Source organism: Astatotilapia calliptera, chromosome 2, assembly GCF_964374335.1.
Source record: "Astatotilapia calliptera chromosome 2, fAstCal68.1, whole genome shotgun sequence".
Classification (NCBI taxonomy): Eukaryota; Metazoa; Chordata; class Actinopteri; order Cichliformes; family Cichlidae; genus Astatotilapia; species Astatotilapia calliptera.
Genome location: NC_137423.1, coordinates 20,119,892 through 20,142,513, shown reverse-complemented (window position 1 = coordinate 20,142,513; position 22,622 = coordinate 20,119,892). Strand labels below are relative to the sequence as shown.

Sequence of the window (22,622 nt, the reverse complement as noted above, 5' to 3'; positions counted from 1 at the left end):
GTTTCTTACAGCACTTTTTGACAGAAATGAAGAAAAAAATATTTTGTTCATTTGTTTGTTTCTACATGAGCTTTGATTTGATAAGTATCTGAGGCTGAGACCACGGGACTGTAAAAACGTGATTATTGGGCTTCATTTCTGTACTGAGCAGTCATTTTAAGATTAGCTAGTAAATAACAATTAGCTAATGTTGTTCATGAGACTAAAGTCATCTTACTTTGGTAATGTAAATATAATATGGCCAATATTAAAGTTATTATTATATTAACCATTATTAGTTATTACACCAGTGAACTTGAATTCACTGCTGTTGCAGTTATTTATATTTCCTATCACCTTAAATCTTCACTCAAAGTCAAGTATCTTTGACAGTGTATTATATATGAGAGACAAATATTGTTCTCTTAATATGTTGGCATTACTAAATGTAGCGCAATACTTGCATATCTCTGCTGTGACCTCTAAGCTCTTTCTAAACAAGCGACTACGTCATTGTGCTTCCCCCCCCCCCCATACATACATACGTACATATACACACACACACTTTTTTTTCCCCCCAAAGAAATGCAAAACTCACAACCGCTTTTTGTTTGCAATTTATTGCTTATATAAATGCTCTCTAAACAATTTTTGGTAAAAATAAAATCTATCAATAATAAATCATAAATAAAATCATCACAATGACTTTTACATTACATTGCACAATTATAAGCCTTATTACAAGAATCACAGAACAAGTGTTGCTCAGGTTGTGTGTAGAAGGAATGTTCAGAGGTATGTGGGCTGGGACTCACAGCGGTCGCCTCTAGAGGGCAACAGCGAGTCTGACTGTCTTTTTTTTGTCTTTAGTCAAGTCAGTCGATTATCTACTCTAAAAATTAAAGATGTACAAAGAAGTTGTCGACCAAACCACCATCATTTACATTTGAGTGAAACATTTCATTTCAGTCTGTTCTGGCACAGATGCTGAATGTCAGTGCTAGTGAAAGAATTATAATTATTTTTAAAAGAAAAACACAGATGTGAGTTGCTTAAGTCAAAAATACACTTTGTTCTTCTGTGATCAGTCTCATCAGACTGCAGTCTAGATAGGAAGAAGTCCCTGTGGTTTCTCCCTGTCCAAACGCAGGTTTAGAGATGCACCCTTCTGTCAGCAGCTTTGTCAGGAGAGTGTTAGGCCAACTTTTCACCGGTTCACAGCAAATTTCTTTGAACAGAGTCTTCGTGCATCTCAACTCTGACCAACGCAGCTTGCTTTCTGTCTGAGGATTCACCCAATGGCCCTCTCCCTGTTTGGCTTGGCAGTTTGTGATTGGTCAGCTACAGAAAGGCCTGAAAGACGAACCAGCCGATCCTCATTCTCATGCATGTGTTCAGATACTGTCCACCTCAGCCCTGAGCTCAGGACACAGCTCCTTTAGTAACATTTCCATCAATACCTAACAAACACAGGGAGACAGGGAAAAAATAAATGGCTAAGAAATCTTGTTTTAATGAAACGCTGATGTTGGAAATGTGTGTCACGCTTACATAGAGAAGGTGCTTATTGGCATTGGCCTCCTGCAGAGCACTGAAGATCTTGATGATGCCGTAGCGGGCATTCTGCTGGCCAACTAGATTTGTGAGTGCATCTGGTGGACGAGGAAAAGCATGCTGAATCAAGCACTTTATTCTTTATTTCTTTTACACTGCAAACATGTGCAATCATAATAAATGAAATAATAAGTCACGCCTGTGTGTGTGTTGCTACCTGGGATGTTGTCAAGTAGTTTCTGCTGAGCGCGCTCCTTGGTCTCAGTGCGTTCATAGTCCGTTCGAGCTTTGATATGTGGCGCCAGCTTGCCATCAGGCCAGAAGGTGTCCCTGAACACACTGATGTAGCACACCAACATCTGTTCACAGAAGATCCAGTTTACAGTGTCCCGGATCTGTCTGAAATACACAACAGAGGCCTGAAAACTTTCATCTCAGGAAAATGTACAATAGGTGTTACACTCTCTACCTTGCATAAGTTAACAAAGCCTCTGGATCTGGACTCGACAGATGAGATATTTTATTCTGGATCAACAATACTGCCAGACCACTGACTAAAAGAGTACTTGTTAGTACTTACTTGTTGATAGTTCGTCCAAATGTCACCTGGACTAGTGCAATTAAAGTCTTCCTCACCCACTTAAACACTGAGCAGGAAGACAGACAGAGAGGGAATGTATTCAGATAAACAGACTCTGAGGCAGTTAGAATTCACCAACACGAGCGTGTGTAACATCAAAACAGTGTCCTGCTCACTTCCTCTGAGTTCAAAGATCTCTCCTATGAGCATGAAGCAGGGTTCAGCCAGAGCATCTTTCCGCCCGTCTGTTTCATCGTAGTCTGACAAGTCACTGTCGTCATCGCCATCCTCCTATGAAGAAAATGTACAGCGCACATCATGCAAATGAGGATGCAGGACAGCATGGGAATGCTGCTTTACTCGTCGTGCATGAGTGTGTACCTCAGTATGGGAGAAAAAATCTCCAGGTAACCTCTCTAGGAAGGAGGCCAGTGAGAAAGAGGATTTCTTCTGAATAGACATCACCTTCAAACGTTATACAAGATATCATTACTATAAAATGGTCTGCATACAATGGACAAAATCATCCAGATAACACACCTATCAGGAAGGTCTGAAACATGAAAGGATCCCTGTGAAGCCACAAACACGGCCCTGTAATCAGCATCTCCTCATTAATGGTGCCAGTGTCAAATGAGTAGTGACCCTCTTATGAAGCGGCTCTGCCAGTGTTGCTGCTCGAACACTGCACAAAGCCATAAATGTGCGTAAAAGAGCATCAATAAGCTGCTGGTAATTAGAGCAATAACCTTGTATTTAATGGCCCATATCTGATGTAAGTAATTGCCGCTCATTAAATTCACAGGGTCAAAATTTCAGATTAAAGTAACAAACACAACTCATGTCAGAGAACTTTAGCTGATTAACTAATACAGGAAACTAATGCTTCTTCTGGTTTGGGGTTTAAAATAGATTGAGTTTTAATGAAGTTAAATGGTTATTTAACTTTTAAAAGCATTAAAACAGGACAAAGTAGAGCTGGGCGATTTAAGATTTTTTCATATCACGATATGTTTTTTGTTTTTTGTTTTTCATTTAAGGCGATAACGATATCTATCACGATATAAGCCAAATAACTATATTGCTCACAAGTAAAATGTGAAATAATCAGCAGCTTGTTTTTATTTAAATATTTATTTCCCATAATAAGTTCAACAGGGTAGGTTTAACTTTTCTATCGAGGAAAAGTTATTTCGCAATACATATCGTTATCGTTCTATCGCCCAGCTCTAGGACAAAGTGGTGGCTTTGAAAAGAAAGGAAATATGTGATACAATTTTGGTCATTTCACACTGTACACCCACACAGTGGATTTGGAATAAGGTGAGGACTTTAAGGTAAAAAAGAATGATAACAAAAACTGCTGTAACATTCATGAATTACTGCATTTTGTCACTGCACTTCCATTTAATAGACGCTAAATAAAATATACAATTGCAAGACAACAATTTCACGTCTGGGTGGGGCCTGTTTCTTCATTATTTTATGAAAAAATAAAAATTGAAATTTATAGCCTCAGACAGGAAAATCCAGCATCGCATGAGGTCTATGGGCTGCAAACCTCTGGTAGTCATTAAACGTGAAGAATTAAGAAAATAATTATTATATGTACAATCACTGATGAATCTGTAAAAATAGGGAAACTGTAACTCCTACAGAGCTGATCTAATATGTCAGTTAATCCCATTGAGTTAACTTTATTTCAAATCCATTGTTGTTATGTACAGGCAATAAATTTAAAAAGAAATGTGCAAACACTTATGGAAATAAGCATATTATTCCCCGTTCTTTTTAAAATTGAAATATGAGAAATGGCTTACCTTCAGATGTTCTGGAGACGGGCTGAGGAAAGCATAGAGAGCCTCTGACTGGCACAACCGCTCATCTGTTAGGAGACGCTAACACACGACACACACACACACCTGACGTTATCATCAACAGCTGTGATCATAAGCAGAATAAGCTTTTGTGAGCACAGACTTTGTAAGGTTACAGACCTCGTTACAGTGTAATATTTAATTAAAAGAGCTCACACATTTCATAGACTGAAATAGGTTGTGATTCAGCACCCTGGTTTTTGTGTGTTATAATTAACAATGTAGAGATAAAGTGAAGCATTTATGATTGTATCACAGCAGGTGATAGAGATATAAAATATAGATGCAGCAGCTGCTTGTTTACCTGGAGAAAAGTGTTGAGTTGTGTTTTGCTTTTGTCCAAAAACTTCTGGTCAATAGATTTGAAGGGAAGTTTACTGAGTGATGGTAACTGGAGTTTCTTCAGTGATGGAAAACACTGAAGGAGAGACACATTAACAGGTGATGATTTTACACTAACAGGAGGCAAAAATATGTGTATTTTTGATTTCAACAGCTACTCTGTTTACTCTTGTTAGATTCAGAAATGCATTAACAACCATAAATTAGTCAATAGAGCAGACTGACTAAAAGCATGCAGCTCTCCAGATGTCACAGATATTAGATTTCATCTAAACCAATTTATCACTGTACAGTGACCACAGATGGTCACACAGAGGACTGGAAATGCTTCTAACAAACAGCAGTCTCTGCTTTCTGTGGCACATAGGCTGCAGTAAATCCATCATCACATTATTTTTTTTGTTGAGAGTCTTTCCATTTCAGTGCTACACAGTGAGCTGATGACCTTACTGGTTTATTGTGCAGGGGACATTAAGCATTTAAACAACAAGGCAGCAGCTGTTGATCCATGTGTGCAGGATTGGTGCCTTGTTACCTCTGTGAGTTTGCGGTGCAACATTTGGAATTCAGTGAGTTTCCTCTGGACGCTCCAGCGACTGTTGGCCGTTTCTTCTCCTTCCACCAGGCTAACACACACACTGTAACAAGCTACAGTCTCACCACCTTCCTCTGCAGCCTGAAATACACACAAACATACACAATAAACCACCACCTCTTTACTCTGGAGAGAGATTACTTGGGAATTTCCCAAAAAAAAAAAAAAAAAAAAAAAAAAAACCACAACCCCAAAATGGACAGATGTAGTATCCATACAGGGCGTATCAAAAAGAATCTGATATCAAAAGGTGACACTTTTTTAAAATAAAGAATATACTTTAAAAAAGAAAAAAAGAATATAAAAACAATATTCCCAAGTGCTCAATGTGTCCCCCTCCAGCCACACAGCTTTAGTCCATACCACAGTCAAATCTGTCCCATACTTTTGAGTCAATGCAGCCACTGCTGTCGTTATGCTGCTCACAGATCCACTCTTTTTAACAATGCGCAATTAAGTCGTTATCGGTGAGTGGCCTTGAAATTAAGCTCTTTGAAATCAGAGGATTCTTTTTGACACAACCTGGATATTCTTTATTCAGGCACATTAATATATATGTGGTGGGGTGTGGCTCAGCTGCAGGGGAAGGGTGGAGCAGTGGAGTTCAGAGTGTACTGTCAGGGGAGGCTGACACACCTGACCCTGATCATCTAATCATGTCTCCCCTGTTAAAGATGTTGCCAGGACCGGAGGAGAGGGCGGTGTTGTGTGCTACAGGAGCAGGGCAGCCAGAAAGCTGCACATGTTGGGAAGTCCGTCAATAAAGGATGTGTTGAACTGCAACGCTGCTGTTGTCGGGTCCTTCATTGTCACAATATATTTTTATAATTTAGTATAAATTTACAAAGGATTTACACACGTAAGTACACGAAAGAACAAAATGAATGAAATGTGAATGACTAGGGTCAGATTTAATGTCAGCTGGAAAAACAATCGTTTAGCATTATAGAGATACTGTCAATATTCATTAACATAGGACAGTGTTAGGGCTGGCCTTAGTGCATGTTATGTGTAAGAGTTTTGAAGGACGAGACACTCAAGCAAACCTGCAGTGTCTTTGATTAACATCCAATGTTACAATGTTTAACACTAACTTTTCATTAAAAACATGCAGCCTGGTGAAAAACTAAAGAAAGAAAGAAAAATATGCTTCTACACACATCAAAGTAACAGTAATATTTTCACACACATACACGATCTGACTCTAAATGATGATTTCTGTTCTTCTATGAATTTAATGTGCACTGTTAGTAGATCAACCACAGAACTTTCCACTCCCACTGGGCCATTTCTGTGATTGCTGCATGAAGTTTAGTGAATCTAGTCCTGTATAGATAAAGAACAGAAATGTGCTTGATCTATACAAATGTATGTGTTGTCCAATCTATCTTCTATACTTAAGCATAAAGTATGCAGAGTATTAAATTATCTGTGCTGTGTGGCTCATTTGTTTCTTCTGTGCAAGAGCATAAAGGATGAAGGGCATGCTTGCAGACTGCTGTAAACTGTTTAGGTGAGTGCATCATTCGTTTCTACACTCAGGTTTGTTGTTTCCTTTTACCTCAGCTGTAGTTATCGTAGCCCTCCAATTCCCCAGGTTTTCACACCACCAGTCAGTCCTTGTGATGTGTTGCTGAAGTTCGCTGTGTTCTTTTTCCATGGCTCCTATTTCTTCTTTTAGTTTGCTTACTATCTGCAAAGCACACACCAGAGGCAGATAAGCACACGAGTTACAGTAAAATGACATTATGCTGAACCACAATGAATAAAAGTCTTTGCATTCAGAGGTGTTTTCAAAGCTCTACTTTAAAGTTGTCACATACTCTAGCAGGGACCACATCAGATAAATGGGAGTTTAACCCAATCAAACATCCTGCAATTGGTTCCACTTCATTCCAACATCCTGATACTCAATACTGAAGTGATCCAACAGACTGTATTTAGCACATTGACCTATATTTTGTTACCTTCTTGTCTGGTTTGGGTGCGTTCTGGATTGAGCCCAGGGCTTGTCGCTTGTACTCCAGTTTGTCATAGAGCTGGTGTAGTTTAGTAGCAGCATAGCTCGCCTGCTCATTGATTCCTTTACTGCCCTCGTCACACACCTCTCCTGTATCTAGACCCTGGCACTTCAGAGGATATAAAGAAAAACAAGTGTTAAACACATTCATTTAGTATTGTATGCATGTGTGTCGTTTGCGTATGAATGCCTCACCCCTTCTCCCTTTTCCTCTGGGCTACACCGCGATTGGCTGTGATGGTCGTCTCGTCTGATCAGCCTATCGTAGAGGTCGGACACCAGGAAGGAGGGGTAGTAACGCTCTCTCATTGTCTCAGCAACCTAAGGGATGTGTCAGTTTCCACTGTTACACACGCTTTTAATGATCGAAGTTCAACAGCTTTCTTTTGAGATTTTCAAGAAATCCACCGTCAGCTGCTGTAGCTACAGGTAGCTGCAGCTGGCTAAGCAGAGCAGCACATACCTGTTCTTGTAGTTTAACAAAGACTTGTGTTCCTCTGTTCCCCACCAAACTCTGCTGGATCTCTTTCAGAAGAAACTTCTCCACTGGAATGTCTCTGCTCTCCACAAAGAACTTCTGGTAAATTTCCCCAACAATTTGGGGCACCTCATTCTGTCAAACAAAAATTATTTTCTCACATACTTTTCTCACCGTTTTGAACATTTTTTGCTTCCCTTTTTTATACATACATACATACATACATACATACATACACATATATATTTTCACATTCACAAACTGTTACAATGGCTGATGCTCATGACCAAAGTTTTGAATAACAAATAATCTGAATAAAATTATCTTACTTCTTCACTCACCTTTCTTCCCCCCCACTCACTGTGTTTATACAGAGCTCTACATTTATCATTAGTTAGTGTTAGTGATCCAGAGACTAATACTAACTAACGTCCCGTCTTCCTCCCTTCACCCTCAACCGGTCAAGGCAGATGGCTGCCCATACCAGAGTCTGATTCTACCTGATTTCTTCCTGTTAAAAGGGAGTTTTTCCTTCCTACTATCGCCAACTGCTTGCTCATAGGGGGACATATGATCGTTGGGGTTTTCTCAACAGGCAAATGTGATTTGACACTATTTAAATAAAACTGAATTAATGTAATCTCTGTGAGCAAAAATCTCAAGTTTCTGTTTTTCTTATTTCTACCCTGAAGTCTTTGTGGTGCGAATGCAAGTGGACATCCTAAATTTGGTCACATCACTGGCTATAAAGGAGGTGAGTGAAAATAGTTTGCTTCAGACGGTAGATGAACTAACAAGCTGCACCAAAGCTTTTAATAAAACGAATAAAGTTTCTTTTAACTGTCAGTTACAGCCACACCAGCAGATTCCAAGTTTAAAGACATTAAAGCAAAAGACATTTGCTGACACTATGTGCAGTTATTTTCAAGTCTGATTTTGTGCACTGGACTCACAAAAAGCTTTATGCTACGTTTCTTTATACAAGACTGTTTAATAAAATTACATCAAGCACTCAAATTTTCTACTTTTGTGTACATCTCAGTATGAATGCCATCGCCTCGTCACACCTCGAGCTCTTGAATGTGTGCAGCCGTTACCTTGTTGGCAGTTTTCAGTGTTTCCACCAGTTCCCAGAAGCTTATCAGAGCTCTCTTATCTACTCTCTCCATGTAAACTCTGAAATGATCCCTGTAACTTGGATTACACAGGATGTCATCAAACTGGAGAATCTGCATAAGGGGAGAGAATTTTTAAAAAGAACCAAAGTAATTTCACACCTTACAGGAAATGAAGAGAGACCGCATTAGTTACATCAGCAGTCCCCAACCCCCGGGCCGGTACCGGTCCTTGAGTCGTTTGGTACCGGGCCGCGAGAGTTGAGGCTCAGGTGTGAAATGTATAGTTTTCAGGGTTTTTAATCGGTTTTCAGCATTATTTTGTTATCGTTTACTCTGTTTTCCTTGGTTTTCTCATGTGTTATGAATAAATTCTTTTATTCTGTACCGGTACTAGTTTTATTTTGTTGTATTTATTAGAGATGGCACGATACCACGATACCACTTTTTTCCGATACCGATATCATAAATTTGGATATCTGCCGATACCGATATGAATCCGATAGTGATTTTTAATCAACAAAACTGTTTTTTTAAATATCTTGCTGCATTTTGTATAAGTTCATACTCAAGTTTAAAACAACAACTACACTAAAGCTATTCTGTTATACCTGTATGCAAAAAAATTATTTCATAGTTCAGCAATACTGATCAATCTAATAAACTTAAACCTACACCATCCTCCCTATTCTGGTATTTGAATGAGTACTTAGAATAAATATTAAGCAACCTAACTAATAGGGTTCCAACTCCCAGCAACAACAAAAATAAATAAATTTAAAAAAAAAAAATAGGGAACCACCCCTCACGCTCCACCTCATGATGCTTAATCGACGTAATCAACCTTAATTTGATGCAGTGTGAAAAAAAATGCACAGAAATCAATTATTTTTTCAAGAAATATTAAATAGATTCAACATCTTTCTTCAACAAAATTGCAGACTGCACAGATGGTACCTTCCCAAAGGAAAAAGTACTATAGCTTACTAGGGTATATATATTAGACTTAATAGTCACTATATACAGTAATTGACTTCTATTCATTTTACATCAAATTAAAACTTTGGGTGTCAGATAATTATTTATTAAAAGCTAGACATTTTAAATGAGAATAAGAAAGAAAAGTATGTCTTTGTGCCCCCTTTTCCCTGTTAATGCCCTATCGCCCCCCCTGGCTAAACTTTGCTAGATCCGCCCCTGCACAGTTACAGCCGTCAGCAACGTAGAAAAAGATCCTCGAGTAGAAAGTAATATTAAATACATTCTAACAACAGCTTATCAAGCTTAAACGTGCTGCTGTTGTTCAGCCGCTGGTTTCCTCTTTCTGGTGCAAAGTGGGCCAAAAACAAATAAGAGAGACGGACTTGCGACAGAAAAGCCGATCAGCTGATCATTAAGCAGTTTCATGATTGAAGTAGCAGCAAGAAGAGGCAGTCGCTCGTTAAGCTTAACGCAGGAATGCTTTACAAACATTCAGAGATGGACTTACACACTTGCTTTACTTCTCTCGGGATAACTTTGTCGGAGATGAAATGCCGGGTTGCTAGCGAAGCTCCAAATGCTATCCAGACCACCACAGGTCCCGCATGCCACAGCCGCTCTATCACGTGATGCATACTGCTCCGACGTGCTAACGTTCTGAGGCGAGTTACGGTGTGTTGCAAGTTTTGTGAGGTGCTTTCGTGATATTTAATGGATCGGATTACATTTTTTATTTTTCTCCGATATCCGATCCAGTAATTTAGGTCAGTATCGGACCGATACGTAATATCGGATCGGTCCATCTCTAGTATTTATCCACGACACCTTAAAGGCCGGTCCATGAAAATATTGTCGGGAATAAACCGGTCCGTGGCGCAAAAAAGGTTGGGGACCGCTGAGTTACATGACATATTATTTACCTTCTGGCTTTGAGGCTCGTCGTTGTCATCGGCCCCTCCTTCCTCACTATTCTCATAGTTTGGCCCTCCAAGGAGGCGGATCCTTTTTTCACATTGTTTCTTAGCAACAGTCAGCTGATTGATATATCTTTTCATATCTCTGGCTCTCAGCAGGTCGGCCTTCATGGCTGCTGACTCTTTACCTTTTTTCTCTAAGGGAGAGGGAAAGTCTGTCTGAGCAAGTTCTGGCCACATAATAACACAAAGGCGCACAATCACCTGGTGTGGAGCCACTGAACTATCGGGATAAAGCTGATACATACCGATGGCCTGATTCTATGAAAATGTGCTTCAAGCTAAGCACACCAGCAAGTGAACTTTATTGGTCATTGATTTTCAGATACAGCATGTGAATGCACTTGCAGTTTCTACAGCCGACTGGCCTTTAAATGTACTCATGAATTCATTCACTGCTGAACAGGGACTGTGTGTTTCAACAGCAAATAGCCTGTGCAAACAGAAACCAGTACTGGGTCTCCAAAATCCCCAAAAGCAAATTGAAAAAGTGCTGGTCTATACTGTGTAGTCCAGCAGGATCACACAGTATAGATAGTATAGCGTTTAAAAGTGCACATGGAGACAGTTTATGGACCATTTCCCCCCCTCAATAATGAGAATAAAAATTAGGCTCTGCACTGCAGGGCAGTTCAAATCCACTCATTCCCTTGTTTTGTTTGTAAATCTGTATCAGCTGGTGCTGTGTGTCCATCCGTTTCAAACTTTTACATACAATACTTACCTTCAGACCCAACCACCTGCAACACTAATGATGGGACTCAGTGGTTGGGTCTGAAGGTAAGTATTGTATGTAAAAGTTTGAAACTGACGGGAATCAGCCTTTGCTGCAATACATTTACGACTAAAGTCACTCTGGTAATGTCATTATAACCACGCTCACACAGCTGTCCTGAAACTTCGCTTTCATTGTCACTTCCTGATCCTTAAAAGTCTTTGACACGAGGCTGAACTCAGGCATATTGCAAGTGTCTGACAGATAAATGTTCACATCACTTCTCTTCAAATTGTTGCAAAACAAGCAGAATTGTGACTGTACTCTTATTGTTTACTTCTATGAATGAATGCCTATATTGCATACCTGGCTAGCTTTTTAGGGGCAGTGAACGTGAACTGAAACGCTGCCATACTTTTGAGGTTTTAAATGCAGGAAACTGTAGTGTTGTCTGTACCTTTCTGCTTCTTGAGCTGAGGCAGGCTGCTGATGGTGGTGGCATGAATAATCTCTACCACGATCTGATACCTACAAAGGAGGAAAGACGGGAGACAAATACAATTATTAGATGAATTACGTCACAGAAAGATGGAAATATAGTATGGAAAGTGACGAGGCCAAAATAAATCAAAACAAACAAAAAGAAGAAACATTTCAAAAAGAAGCCAGTACTGAGCCACCATTTCTCAAACTAACGAGACAATATAGCAGTATCATGTCTACCCCGCATTTAGATCAAGTATATTGCTGCAGAGACATTGTCTGTTCCCATGGTAACCCCTGAGCAGCAAACATGTTGGTGGCTAAGACTGCCTGGTTAACATGTTTGTCATTATGTATATAAGGACACACGTGGTTTGTTTAATTTGACTCTATGTAGGTACAGGATAGTCTACTTAAATGAGGTAATGTAGGCATCTACTGTGTGTGTGCCTGTGTGCACGTTGTCACTGTCATGCCTGAGTTGCTTGAGGAAATTGACATCAGTAGAAGTTGATATCAGTTTGATAAAGTCTTCATAGGAGGCAGCGTAGGTGTAGGCTTTCTTCTGCTGCTCAGCCTGCTGCTCCCTCTTTTCCAGCTGAGACAACAACATCCTGTTTATGGAATCTGGATCGCTGAGTACCTCTACCAACGGCTTCAGGACTGGAGAACACACACACACACACACACACACAAAGATAAAAATACGTTGATGTAAAAAGGACGGACAAATGCTCTTGATGAAGTTAGAACCACAGATTTCTGTGACGCATAATAAAATGAGACACTGATCTTAAAAATAAAAAAAAAATTAAAAAAAATCCTAGGTGTGGGAAATTGAGGAATGCAGTTCTAGAAACAGAGCAGCAGCTAGACATCAAGATATCACACATTTTCTTAATACTATCGTTTCATCGTTCCTTCTCACAGTAGGAACACAACAACAGCTGCATTCAAAACAACACTGACAACACACCTGCTCAAGAGGAAAGGATGACCACAGAGTTTGTAAGATTCCAGTTTTTCTCAGTTGAATTCCAACTTTTTTTGAAGTTTTCTGGTTTTTCATCAGGTAAATTTTCCAGAACAGCTCAAACATGCAGCAAAACATTACAGATAAATAACAAAAGTCCATTGATTCGTGTGTCGGGCCAGCAAAATTTGTTTCATTTCACACCATGTAAACCAACATGTACTCTGGAAACAAGAGCCAAGTGCAGAAGTAACAGTGTGACGCTCTGCTGCAATGCAGGAGAAGAAGAAAAAGTGTTCTGTATCTTCCTGCATTCTTTTTTCCTCTCCTTGCTTCACTGCCACACTTCCCTTGTGAGTCAGTGCTGTTACAACAGCTAAGAGTACATTTTGCAATGCTCAATAATTAGATGACAATTAAATTATTTATAACATGCAGTAATGTCCAAAGACTGGGCCACTCGTCATTTGTTATATTTTGTTACAACCCTAACAGGTGTTGTTAGTGGGTGTGTTCTGCTTTCCTTCTCCCCTGCCTGCAGCTGCCACACATTTTCCTGTGAGGAGCCACCAGTGTGGAGCATGCTCTGCTCACCAATCATCATCCAACACTATAAAAAGATCTGGTGTGGAGTTGCTCGGACTCAGTGTGTGCCAGCCTGAGAGTGATGAGCTGTAGTGAAGTGCTTTGCCTGAGTTTGGACTGAAATTAATGGTGGAGCTACTAGTGAGCAGCAAAGCCTTTTCCTTTGGCTATTTAATAATCTCTCTGAGTTGAATCCTTTGTAAGAAAATTATTATTTTCACTATTGTTACTCCCCTCATCCCTTGGTCTTTATTCAAGGTACAAAGACTGGAAGGAATATGAGTCCAGTCTTTGTCCAGAGGAATGTTTTTGTTTGTTGAGCCACACTGACCTATGAGTCATTCATTCAAAAAAAAAAAAAAAGCAAGCATCTAATTCAAGAAAAGAAGCAATGCTGTCTCCAAACATACCAGGAAACTTAGCAAAGAGACAGTTTATATTGTATTTTTAGGCGCTTTGTTGCTAAAAGCCTGTCACAATAATATTTGTTCCAATTTCTTTATTCAAATCTAGTAAAAATCCCAACGGCAGGACACTTTGACAGGCAGAAAATGCACCAACAAGGTGATCTTGTCATATCTTGACAAAGTTTACATCTACATGGTTTTAAAAAAAAAGGTAAAAGAAAATGAGGAAACTGGCAAAGTAGAGGACAAAAGAAGAAGTGACAGGCATAAAAAGCAATCTACAGCAGATGGAGAGTAAGTGAAAGTCATGTAATAGGCAAAAACCAACAAAGACGTGACACAGGACCTGAGAAATCCGTCTGACCCTGCAGCTGATCTAAATACTGTTTGTTCAAACGTCACCAGAAATGGGATAAAAGGTGGAGATATGTCCAAAAGGAAAAAAAAAAAAAAAAAAAGGGGGGGGAACACACTGGAACACACACTGGCCTCCCAGCGCGCAGACCTCAACATTACTGAGGCAGTGTGAGTTCATCGACACAGAAACAAACAAAAGACAGCCAACACCCAAAGAAGACCTGAAATGAACTATACCAGACTGTGCTGAAGAATAAAGGTGGTCATACAAATATTGACTTTAAAGCTAGTGAGAATTGTACAGACACTGTTTTTGCCTTATATTATTGTATTGACATGTATGCTTGGCTATGATTCAATAAATCGCTGCACCCGTTTCTTATTTTCCTAGCAAAATCAAAAGAAATTAAAGAACTCGAGTTCTACATAGTATTGTATATTAAAGAGTAAAACTATTCAGCAGAATTGTATATTTATTCTTTGTTTATCAAACACACCTGAAGAGCTGCGAGTGTTATGCATCTATGTCAACAACACCTCAGTGTTACATCTCTTTCACTGAGCAGGTGCAACTATTAAACAACTAGAGGAAAGGAGACACCATTTGTGTTTTTAATTACAACTGTGCTTATCATGAATTGTGTCCTAATGTGTTGAGTAAAGTTTAATTCTATTTAAATGAAATTCATTCACAGCGTATGTTTAATTCCCCAATTATGGGAGTGTGACACTGACAAACGGAGTCCACCAAGAGGATGGTGCACATTTCATCACCATGTCTGCACTGTGGAGCTGATTCAACTACCGTATTTCCCGGACTACAAAGCGCACCTGAATATTAGCCGCACAAGCTAAAATCAGGGGAAAATCCTGTTTTGTACATACATTAGCCGCACCTGACCAAAAGCCGCAGGTGTTTCAATGTTGACTTATCATATGTAAGAGAATATGCACAAAGCGAATTGTCAGGAAAGAGATGGCTGTTTGGAGACACACCTCTTTTATTAATATTTTGAAAAACAAGTTATGGGTACATATTTGCACATGTGCTGTGCTTCATAAATGAGTAACAAATGTAGTACATAACAGTAACCTACAGCACACCAGAAAAATAGATTCGGACTACCTTTTAGGCTCAGGTGCAGTGACACGGCTTTAACAAGAAGAAAAGCCAGTCATTCACCACCATCTTTCTCATCTTCCTGCGCACTAAAACCACCAAAGTCCTCTTCTCCAGTGTCGGAAACGAACAGGTTCAGGATGGCTTCGTCATCCACTCTCAGCTTCTTTCCTTCGTTGTCACTTTCAAAACCAAACAAATCCTCATTGTCAGTGTCAGAGTCGAACACCCTCTGAAGGGCCGTGGCGGTGTCCTCCTCTTCATCATGCAGCAGTCCAGCCCTTCGAAATCCGTTGGTGATCGTGGATGTTTTCACACTTTTCCACGCTGTCAGAATCCACCGGTGGAGTTGAGCATAACTTGCTTTTCGCAAGTTTATCGCCGCTCGTCATCCACGCCTCCCACTGAACGCGTAGCGCTACTTTGACGTTTGTTTTTCGCGCTACTTGTACGGCACTATGTTGCCTGGAGGATGGACATGTGACCAACATACCACTCTTGAACCCCGATCCTTCCGCCAGGCAACGTAGTGCCGTACAACAGCGGAACAAACAAAACAAATCCTCTTACGATATCACAAAAATCATGGACAATCTATAGAAAAGCCGCACCTGACTAAAAGCCGCAGGGTTCAAAGCTGGTGCAAAAAGTAGCGGCTTATAGCCCGACAATTACGGTACTCTTGTGTTTAATGACTTGGAGTAGAGCCAAAATAAAGATATAAACATTCAACGACTGCTACTTGTAATAACAATCCATAAGACAAAAAAGCAATGACTTATAAACAGTACATTAAAACAGAACATATTATTCTTTGACAACAATAATGCATGTATGTGACAATGACCAATTAGAATCAGAATTCTTTATTAATCCCCAAGGAAGTTATGTACCTTTATTAGTGATGACTTCAGTGAGACAGCAGCGTAGTGTGTGCGACTTGGCATCCTTTTGTGGCAGCAGACATAGCAGTAGTATTCTGGCTACACAGCGGAGGAAGGCCAGCTCCGATTCCGGACTGACCAAACAGGGATGGAGAGGAAACGGCCGAGCCACTTCCTCTGGTCTGGGGAGACACACAGACACACACACACACACACACACACACCTTAGATGTCCGATTATATTACGTGAGCTAAAGCTTCGCTCCCTCTGTTATTCATACTTCAGCTGTGTTGTAGCTCGCTGTTTTTGCTTCTAAAGACATGCTGCTGCTGCTACATTGTTCCCAAGCAATTGGAAATTAGGCAGACCAGACATCACAGCAGTGCAATCAAATCATAAGTCTCGTCTGACTGGCCAAGATAATAAAACCAGATGATGTGTGAATCATCGCTCTGTCTGTTCTTTTTCCTGCACACACATGTGTGATAGTGTACCTGGCACACACTGAAGGGGGATTTTAATGCGGTTACGCTGGACCAAATTGCAGTAATTTCACACCATCTGTGTACATAAAATTATGGTACTAGGTATGGACACTGGTGGGAAGAGAAATCTTTTTCAGTAACAAATCAAAGATGGAACATATTTCCTGATAAACAACTGTGAGTCATACCTGTGCAAAGAAAGCTGTTAGAGGCTCAGTGACTCTGACAGTAACAACACATTATTTCACTAGCTTTCCCATCCTTGATTTGCAGGTGATGAATATTGTGGGAGAACTTCATACAATTAAAGAGTGTGTGTTAGTGCACCTTGCAGATGCAGCTTTGAGGTCGGTGAAGTGTGTGTGTAGAATCCGGATGCTGTCATAACACACTACGTTGACGAGGTCGATCTCAGCAAGCCTGGATCTCAACTGCCCGATCATCTGCCACCAGTCCTCTGACAGCATGGAGTACAACTGGCCTTCATCATGACTCAGAGGAATGTACCAGGATAGGATATAGTCTCTGTAGGCATAGTCAAACACTGCGGAGACAGCAAAAGAAAATCTAAATCCAGTTTTTGTTAGAATAGACAAACAGCTGCAGTCAGTACTCTTCTGACAGTAACACCAAATGGCTTTTTTACATTTCAAACTTTTGATGCACAAAAAAAACAAAACAAAACACAAACCCTGTATAAACTCTGTTTTCAATGAGCCACTGAAGACCACAACGGGTGCATCGAGTTTCATTTCCCCAAAGCCCAGGTGCAGCTTATGAAAGCTGGAGGGTGGTTCACGCTTTCCATCATCTACTTTCTGTGCCCGCTTTTCTGTAAACGGTCCCCAGCCCTCCCCCCCCCCCCCCCCCCCGAGAGCTTATCCCAGCATTCATTCTGTGAGGGGAAAGCTGTAACTGGAAACTGGACAGCTCACCACCTCATCACAGAGCTGACCCTTAGATGCACAAAAACAAACAAACAAAACACTGGCAATCCCTCACACTCACTTTCAAATGATGTAACTACAGGAAGAATATAGGAGGAGACACCTACTACAGCACCTGGAAAAAAAACTGACAGAAATATATAAATAACACACCCAGACTCCACACAGACGGCTGCAACTGGAAGGTTAATTTTAACCCTGGGAACACCATAGCTTAACAGTGAGCGCTCTGCTTTAACTAGCTGCTGAAAAACAGATTTTACTGGTCAAATCTTTAACTTACAAACTGCACAAAGAGCAAAATCACAGGGGAAAAAAAAAAAAAAAAAAAAATCAGATGCAATCCAAATATGAGCAGCTCGTCCAGTATTCTAAACAGTACAACATATACGTAAAAAATGAATTCAACTGTAAAAATTAAATTAATATTATCACTTGAATAACTGCATACTGATCGAGTTATGCTTTGAAGTACAGTGTGGCACTTCCCCTTCTCTGTGAAATTCAGTTTTAATGTGTGAACCAAACCAATTGTTCTGTTGTGATCTTTTAACTAAATGCAGAATCTGTCTTTGAAGTGTATGCAGTGATCCAAGCGAACCCTCTGTAGATTATATACAGCACATTATCAACATGTACTGTATGTTGCAGAACAGGAGGAGAAGCACCCTAATACTCACAACGGACGTGACCAGCATTCACTCTTGTAAGGAATGACTGTAAAGCACATACTTTGTCACCTTCTTGGGGTTTTTCCCTTTAACCAGAGACATGCAAGTTAAGCGACCATACAACCTCTATGTGTGCCTTTAGACACTGGAACTGACCAGGATCAGTGCTTTAGAAACAGATGAAGAGGGGGGATGAATGGTTAGAGAGGTTAGCACTCTAATAACAGATAAAGACCAATCTTGCACAATTGGATTTGCTCCATTTCTCAGTTTCCACTTCAAACAACATTATGCTCTCATACTACTTCTTCATCTTTTTAAAAAAAATGAATAAAATAAATGAGACACAGTTCAGAAGGTATTTTGTGCTGAGCACTCACAGTAAGCTCCTCTGGAAAGGTTCTAACTAGAATGCAAGTATTCTGCTTGCTTTAAATGCATAACTCTAAAGAATCCCACAAAACACATCAAGGTATATCAAGGCATCAGTTCACTGACACAGCCCGTCTTGATTATAAAGCTAATAATGTCATAAACTTGTATCACACTGCAATCAAAAGACCATTTTTTAAAAACACACAGATGGATGTGCAAACACACACCCTCAGTGTAAATCCTGGAGCCATCTGTTACTTGGCAGGCACATGCACTGATCTACTGAGCGTGCATGGGTGTGCAAGTGTCTGTTTGCGGCTCCCAGTGTGTACGTGTCTTTAACCTTCTACTGGTTTAATGTGTGGGAGAGATGGGTGACAGGTCGTGGTGAATGACAGAAGCAGAGCTCCATCAGTCAGCAATTTTGTCAAAAACAGAAGTTGAAACTTTTTCCATCAGTCAGTCATTTCAGGAAAGGTCTCCTAATACTACTGAGAGTGAAAAACAGATTTTAATGCTGTGTAAGCTTCAAGTTTTCAATATGAAAAAAAGCAAAGTTTTTTTTTCAAAACAGAGCCAGCCACAATAAGAATCAACATGACTATCCTTTTGAATCACCACTGTCGAAGTGCAGTATTGTAATGCCACCAAAATATGTCTAATTCGATGACTGGAGAGAAGGCAGTGTTGATGCTGTAAAGTACTACATTTTAAAAATTTTACGTTTTCCCAGCTCTCAACTCTGAATAACACCAGTGAGAATGGATGTCCTTATTACAGTCATCTCAAAGTTAAGACCACAGCTGCTGTTCATGTATTTTGTTTGAGAGTGGCAGCCAATCAGGAGCATTAATGGACAGGAAAGGGAGCTGAAACATTTTGTTTCAGACAGTGTTATGAACTGAGAGGCTAGACCGAGGCCCAATGTAAGATAAGCTACTACGGTAGAGTCCACAAACAAAACAAAACAAAACATAATGCAGAGCTTGAAAAGAGCATAAATGCTAAAGGAAAAGTCTTTTTATGGAATTTTGAACTTTTTATACGTGGAATTCAAACACTGAAATAACTGAAACTGAAATTTTGAGGAAGACACATTCATGTTTGCTTCTGAAGTTTTTTTTTGTTTTGTTTTGTTTTTTTTGCTTCTGAAGTCCTTCAAAAAAGTAGCATGAATAATCAATGAAAATCTCACTCTTCTGCAATCGCCAATTTAAAGCCTTTCAAAAAATGACCACACTTGACTCTCAAGTGATCTCAGACGTCTGACTGTCATATGATCCAATTTCAGAATCCTGATTCGCTCACACATTTTACTCTATAAAGACAGGATGCCACAAAAATGGCAGAAACAGAAGAAGCAATTGGGGTTTTTTTAAGTTCTTTTTAACATCATCTGCTAGAATATCAAAATCTCCTCACACATCAATAGCTCCTCATGCATTCACATAAATGTGCCATAAAACAGGTGACTAATTACCTTCCTTCAGGGTTTTGTCCACATTGTGCGACACCACCACCCTCCTGCTCTGGCTTGACTCCTGAACTGGCACCAAAAAACGAACCTGAAAAGTAGCCAAACAGGCAATTCCAGTTAAGGAACAACATAAAAACAGGAAATACAAGGAGAGAAGAGAGCTAGGACTTAGAACTGTGTGTCCAGAAGGCCTAAAATCATGACAAATGAAGCAGCCTAAATTGGTCACAGCTCGTGCAACATGTCACTCAGACTAATGTTTGTGACAATACTCATCAACTGTCAACATCAATAAGTCATAAGCGCCACAAAACATCAAACATCACAGATGAAAGGCAGCCGCTGGGCTGAGGGATGCCACCAACCGGCTGCAAACACCCAAAGGCTTTCCTTAAAGAATAAATTACCATTTGTTGTGTGTATGCATGTGCTCAGTGTTGCGAATCAGGCTAAATCCAGAAGAATGACTGTACCTCTTCTATTATAGAACACAGCAAGGATAAAAGAGTCGGGAGACATCATCAGAGAGACAGATTGGGTACAAATGCTGAGGTGGAAGGAAATTAATTGGGGCAGGAAACAAGGGGGTGGAATGGTTGAGAAGGCCAAATCAGGAGGCAAAATGTAAAACATCAGATGCTCAACAGATCTAGTTTGTCAATAACGCAGAGTGTGCAAAAAGCCCTTAGATATAAGTCTGCATGTCAGCAGTAAACAATGTTTTCTGATGAGACACAGTGTGATCCTAATGAGATGTCGCACAGAGCTACAGTTTGCGTTCCTGGAGGTGTGCTGCATGTCCCTTAATGAATTTAAGGGGTCTTCTTACCATGAGCTTGTTGAAGAACTCCAGCCATTCAGAAGGCTGCCTCCTGCTCCGGTTAAAGCAGCTGACTTTGAGAGGACTCTTCCTGACCAGCAGGGCAAAGCTCCCAGCCAGGAAACACAGGAGGGCGAATGACACATAGATGAAGAGCTTTAAGAAGAACGAGGTGAGAGACAGGCCTCCCCATGCCAGCTGAAATACTACTGCTGCCACCACGCCCAGGCAGAAGGCTGGGACGAACCGGAAAGATGAGCCGATTGAGGAGGTAGAAGCTGCGGACATGGGCCCCTCTTCCTCTCCCCCAGTATTGCTTCTCCCTCCAGCCGGTGATGTAGTGGTACTCGAGGGGGTGGGCATACTGCGACCCCACCATCCATATATGTGTCACTGCTAGTTATGCTGAAACCTCGCTCCGCTGGTTTGCACGCCAAGTCCCAGCGAGAGGTATACTGTGTACACTCGTGTATACCCTCGCCTACAAAACTGTCTCCAAAAAGAGGCATCCCCGCTCTGACATCTCCTCACCAGACACACGCCGCTATGTTCCCCCACGCTCCTAGCGTCGGCCCGCCTGGCAGCAACAATCACGGACCCCCGAGAGCTTTCTCAGCCACAACACGGCGCTCCAGACAACAAAAGAGGGCACCGGGCTTCTCCTGGGAAAGGCGTCAGGAGCTATCAGAAAGCAGAGACAGGGAGAGAGCAGGGAGTAAATGGATGGAGAAACAACCACCGTCACCTTGGAGACACTTTCGGTGGAAGGGTAGCTCACCGACTGTCGTTTACAATCTAAGCTAGCAAGAAGCTACGCTAGAAAGCCAGCATAAGTTGCCGTTACCTGCTTCAAAACGAGGAAGAAAAAAATTTATAAAATACAAGGAAGAGTCGAGCAACCTCGAACTTCTGTGTTCTTTGGCTGCCAAGCTAACTGCAACAGGCGGCTAACTAGCTCGCGTGCTAATTAAGCAATTTAACTTCAGCTAACGTTAGCTTACTCACCTATCGTTAAAAATTGGGGTGGACGATAACAACGCTACATTCCCGCTTTTCTCTCCGTAAAAGAATGTTCCACGGGCCGTTTAGTAATGTATTAAAGGTGCCATAAACGCAGCGAGAAAAAATGTCTCCAGTTCAAAAGCCCCTGAAAGATAAAAAAAAAAAAACAAGTACTGTGTTGTTTTACTTGAGCTCCAGCTGACTGACAATCTCTCTAAACGTGAAAGGGTGTTAGCCAATCAGCGCCGGCATTAACCACCGACGGCGCGTCTGTTTTAACTCTGGAGATGGTGTGATTGGACGGGGCTTTCGCTTGAACCTATCTGTAGCAGGGAAAGCACCGCCCATCGGGCAAGTTGGTTATGCTAATTAAGCACACCGCCAGATACAGGATAATAGTTGGCTTATGATTGCGTAGATTTTTTTAATTTTACAGATACTGGCTTAAACAAAGGCGATACTGTGTATTTACACAATGATAATTTAGATTTCACACATATTTATTTTGCATTCCGATTTCCTGTTGCCCTCATCCCTACTTTCTATAATGATAATCACAGGCTTGCATTTTCTCATAATTGACGCACTAGTAATGATTGGCATAAATTTGTAGTTAGGCCATTATTAACTCCAAAAGGCTTTATAAAAATAAAATAAGCCATCCTCCTTTGAAAAATCCAGCGATCCAGTGATAATACACAGTTGTCAGTTCATGGATTCATTGTCAGTCAAGTAAACTGGGTGGCTTTCTTTTATTGTCAGTATCCTTCTTCAGATTACATATAAGCCTTGCTGTTTGGTCGATGGCGTTCAGTCCAACCTGAC

General features: G+C 40.6%; 1 protein-coding gene across 4 annotated transcripts; it reads right to left on the bottom strand.

The window, feature by feature from the left end:
* Positions 1-583: 583 nt before the first annotated feature.
* On the bottom strand, positions 584-22,001 carry snx25 (sorting nexin 25). Of its 4 annotated transcripts, XM_026186224.2 has the most exons (23): positions 21,801-22,001; positions 20,805-21,476; positions 19,979-20,063; positions 17,514-17,579; positions 16,833-17,049; positions 16,029-16,201; positions 12,170-12,356; positions 11,668-11,738; positions 10,442-10,632; positions 8,523-8,654; positions 7,411-7,560; positions 7,143-7,268; positions 6,895-7,056; positions 6,489-6,620; positions 4,868-5,008; positions 4,295-4,408; positions 3,934-4,011; positions 2,495-2,578; positions 2,290-2,404; positions 2,114-2,180; positions 1,751-1,932; positions 1,531-1,631; positions 584-1,439 (listed from the first exon to the last, which is right to left on the bottom strand). In XM_026186224.2, exons 2-23 carry the CDS (start codon positions 21,156-21,158, stop codon positions 1,374-1,376), a joined length of 2,994 nt encoding a protein of 997 aa, XP_026042009.1. In that variant the 5' UTR covers positions 21,159-21,476; positions 21,801-22,001; the 3' UTR covers positions 584-1,373. The 4 variants fall into 4 exon arrangements, with proteins under 4 accessions (XP_026042009.1, XP_026042019.1, XP_080162118.1 ...); XM_026186234.2 differs by lacking the exon at positions 17,514-17,579; XM_080305992.1 differs by lacking the exons at positions 17,514-17,579; positions 19,979-20,063; positions 20,805-21,476; positions 21,801-22,001 and adding an exon at positions 17,197-17,371.
* Positions 22,002-22,622: the final 621 nt, after the last annotated feature.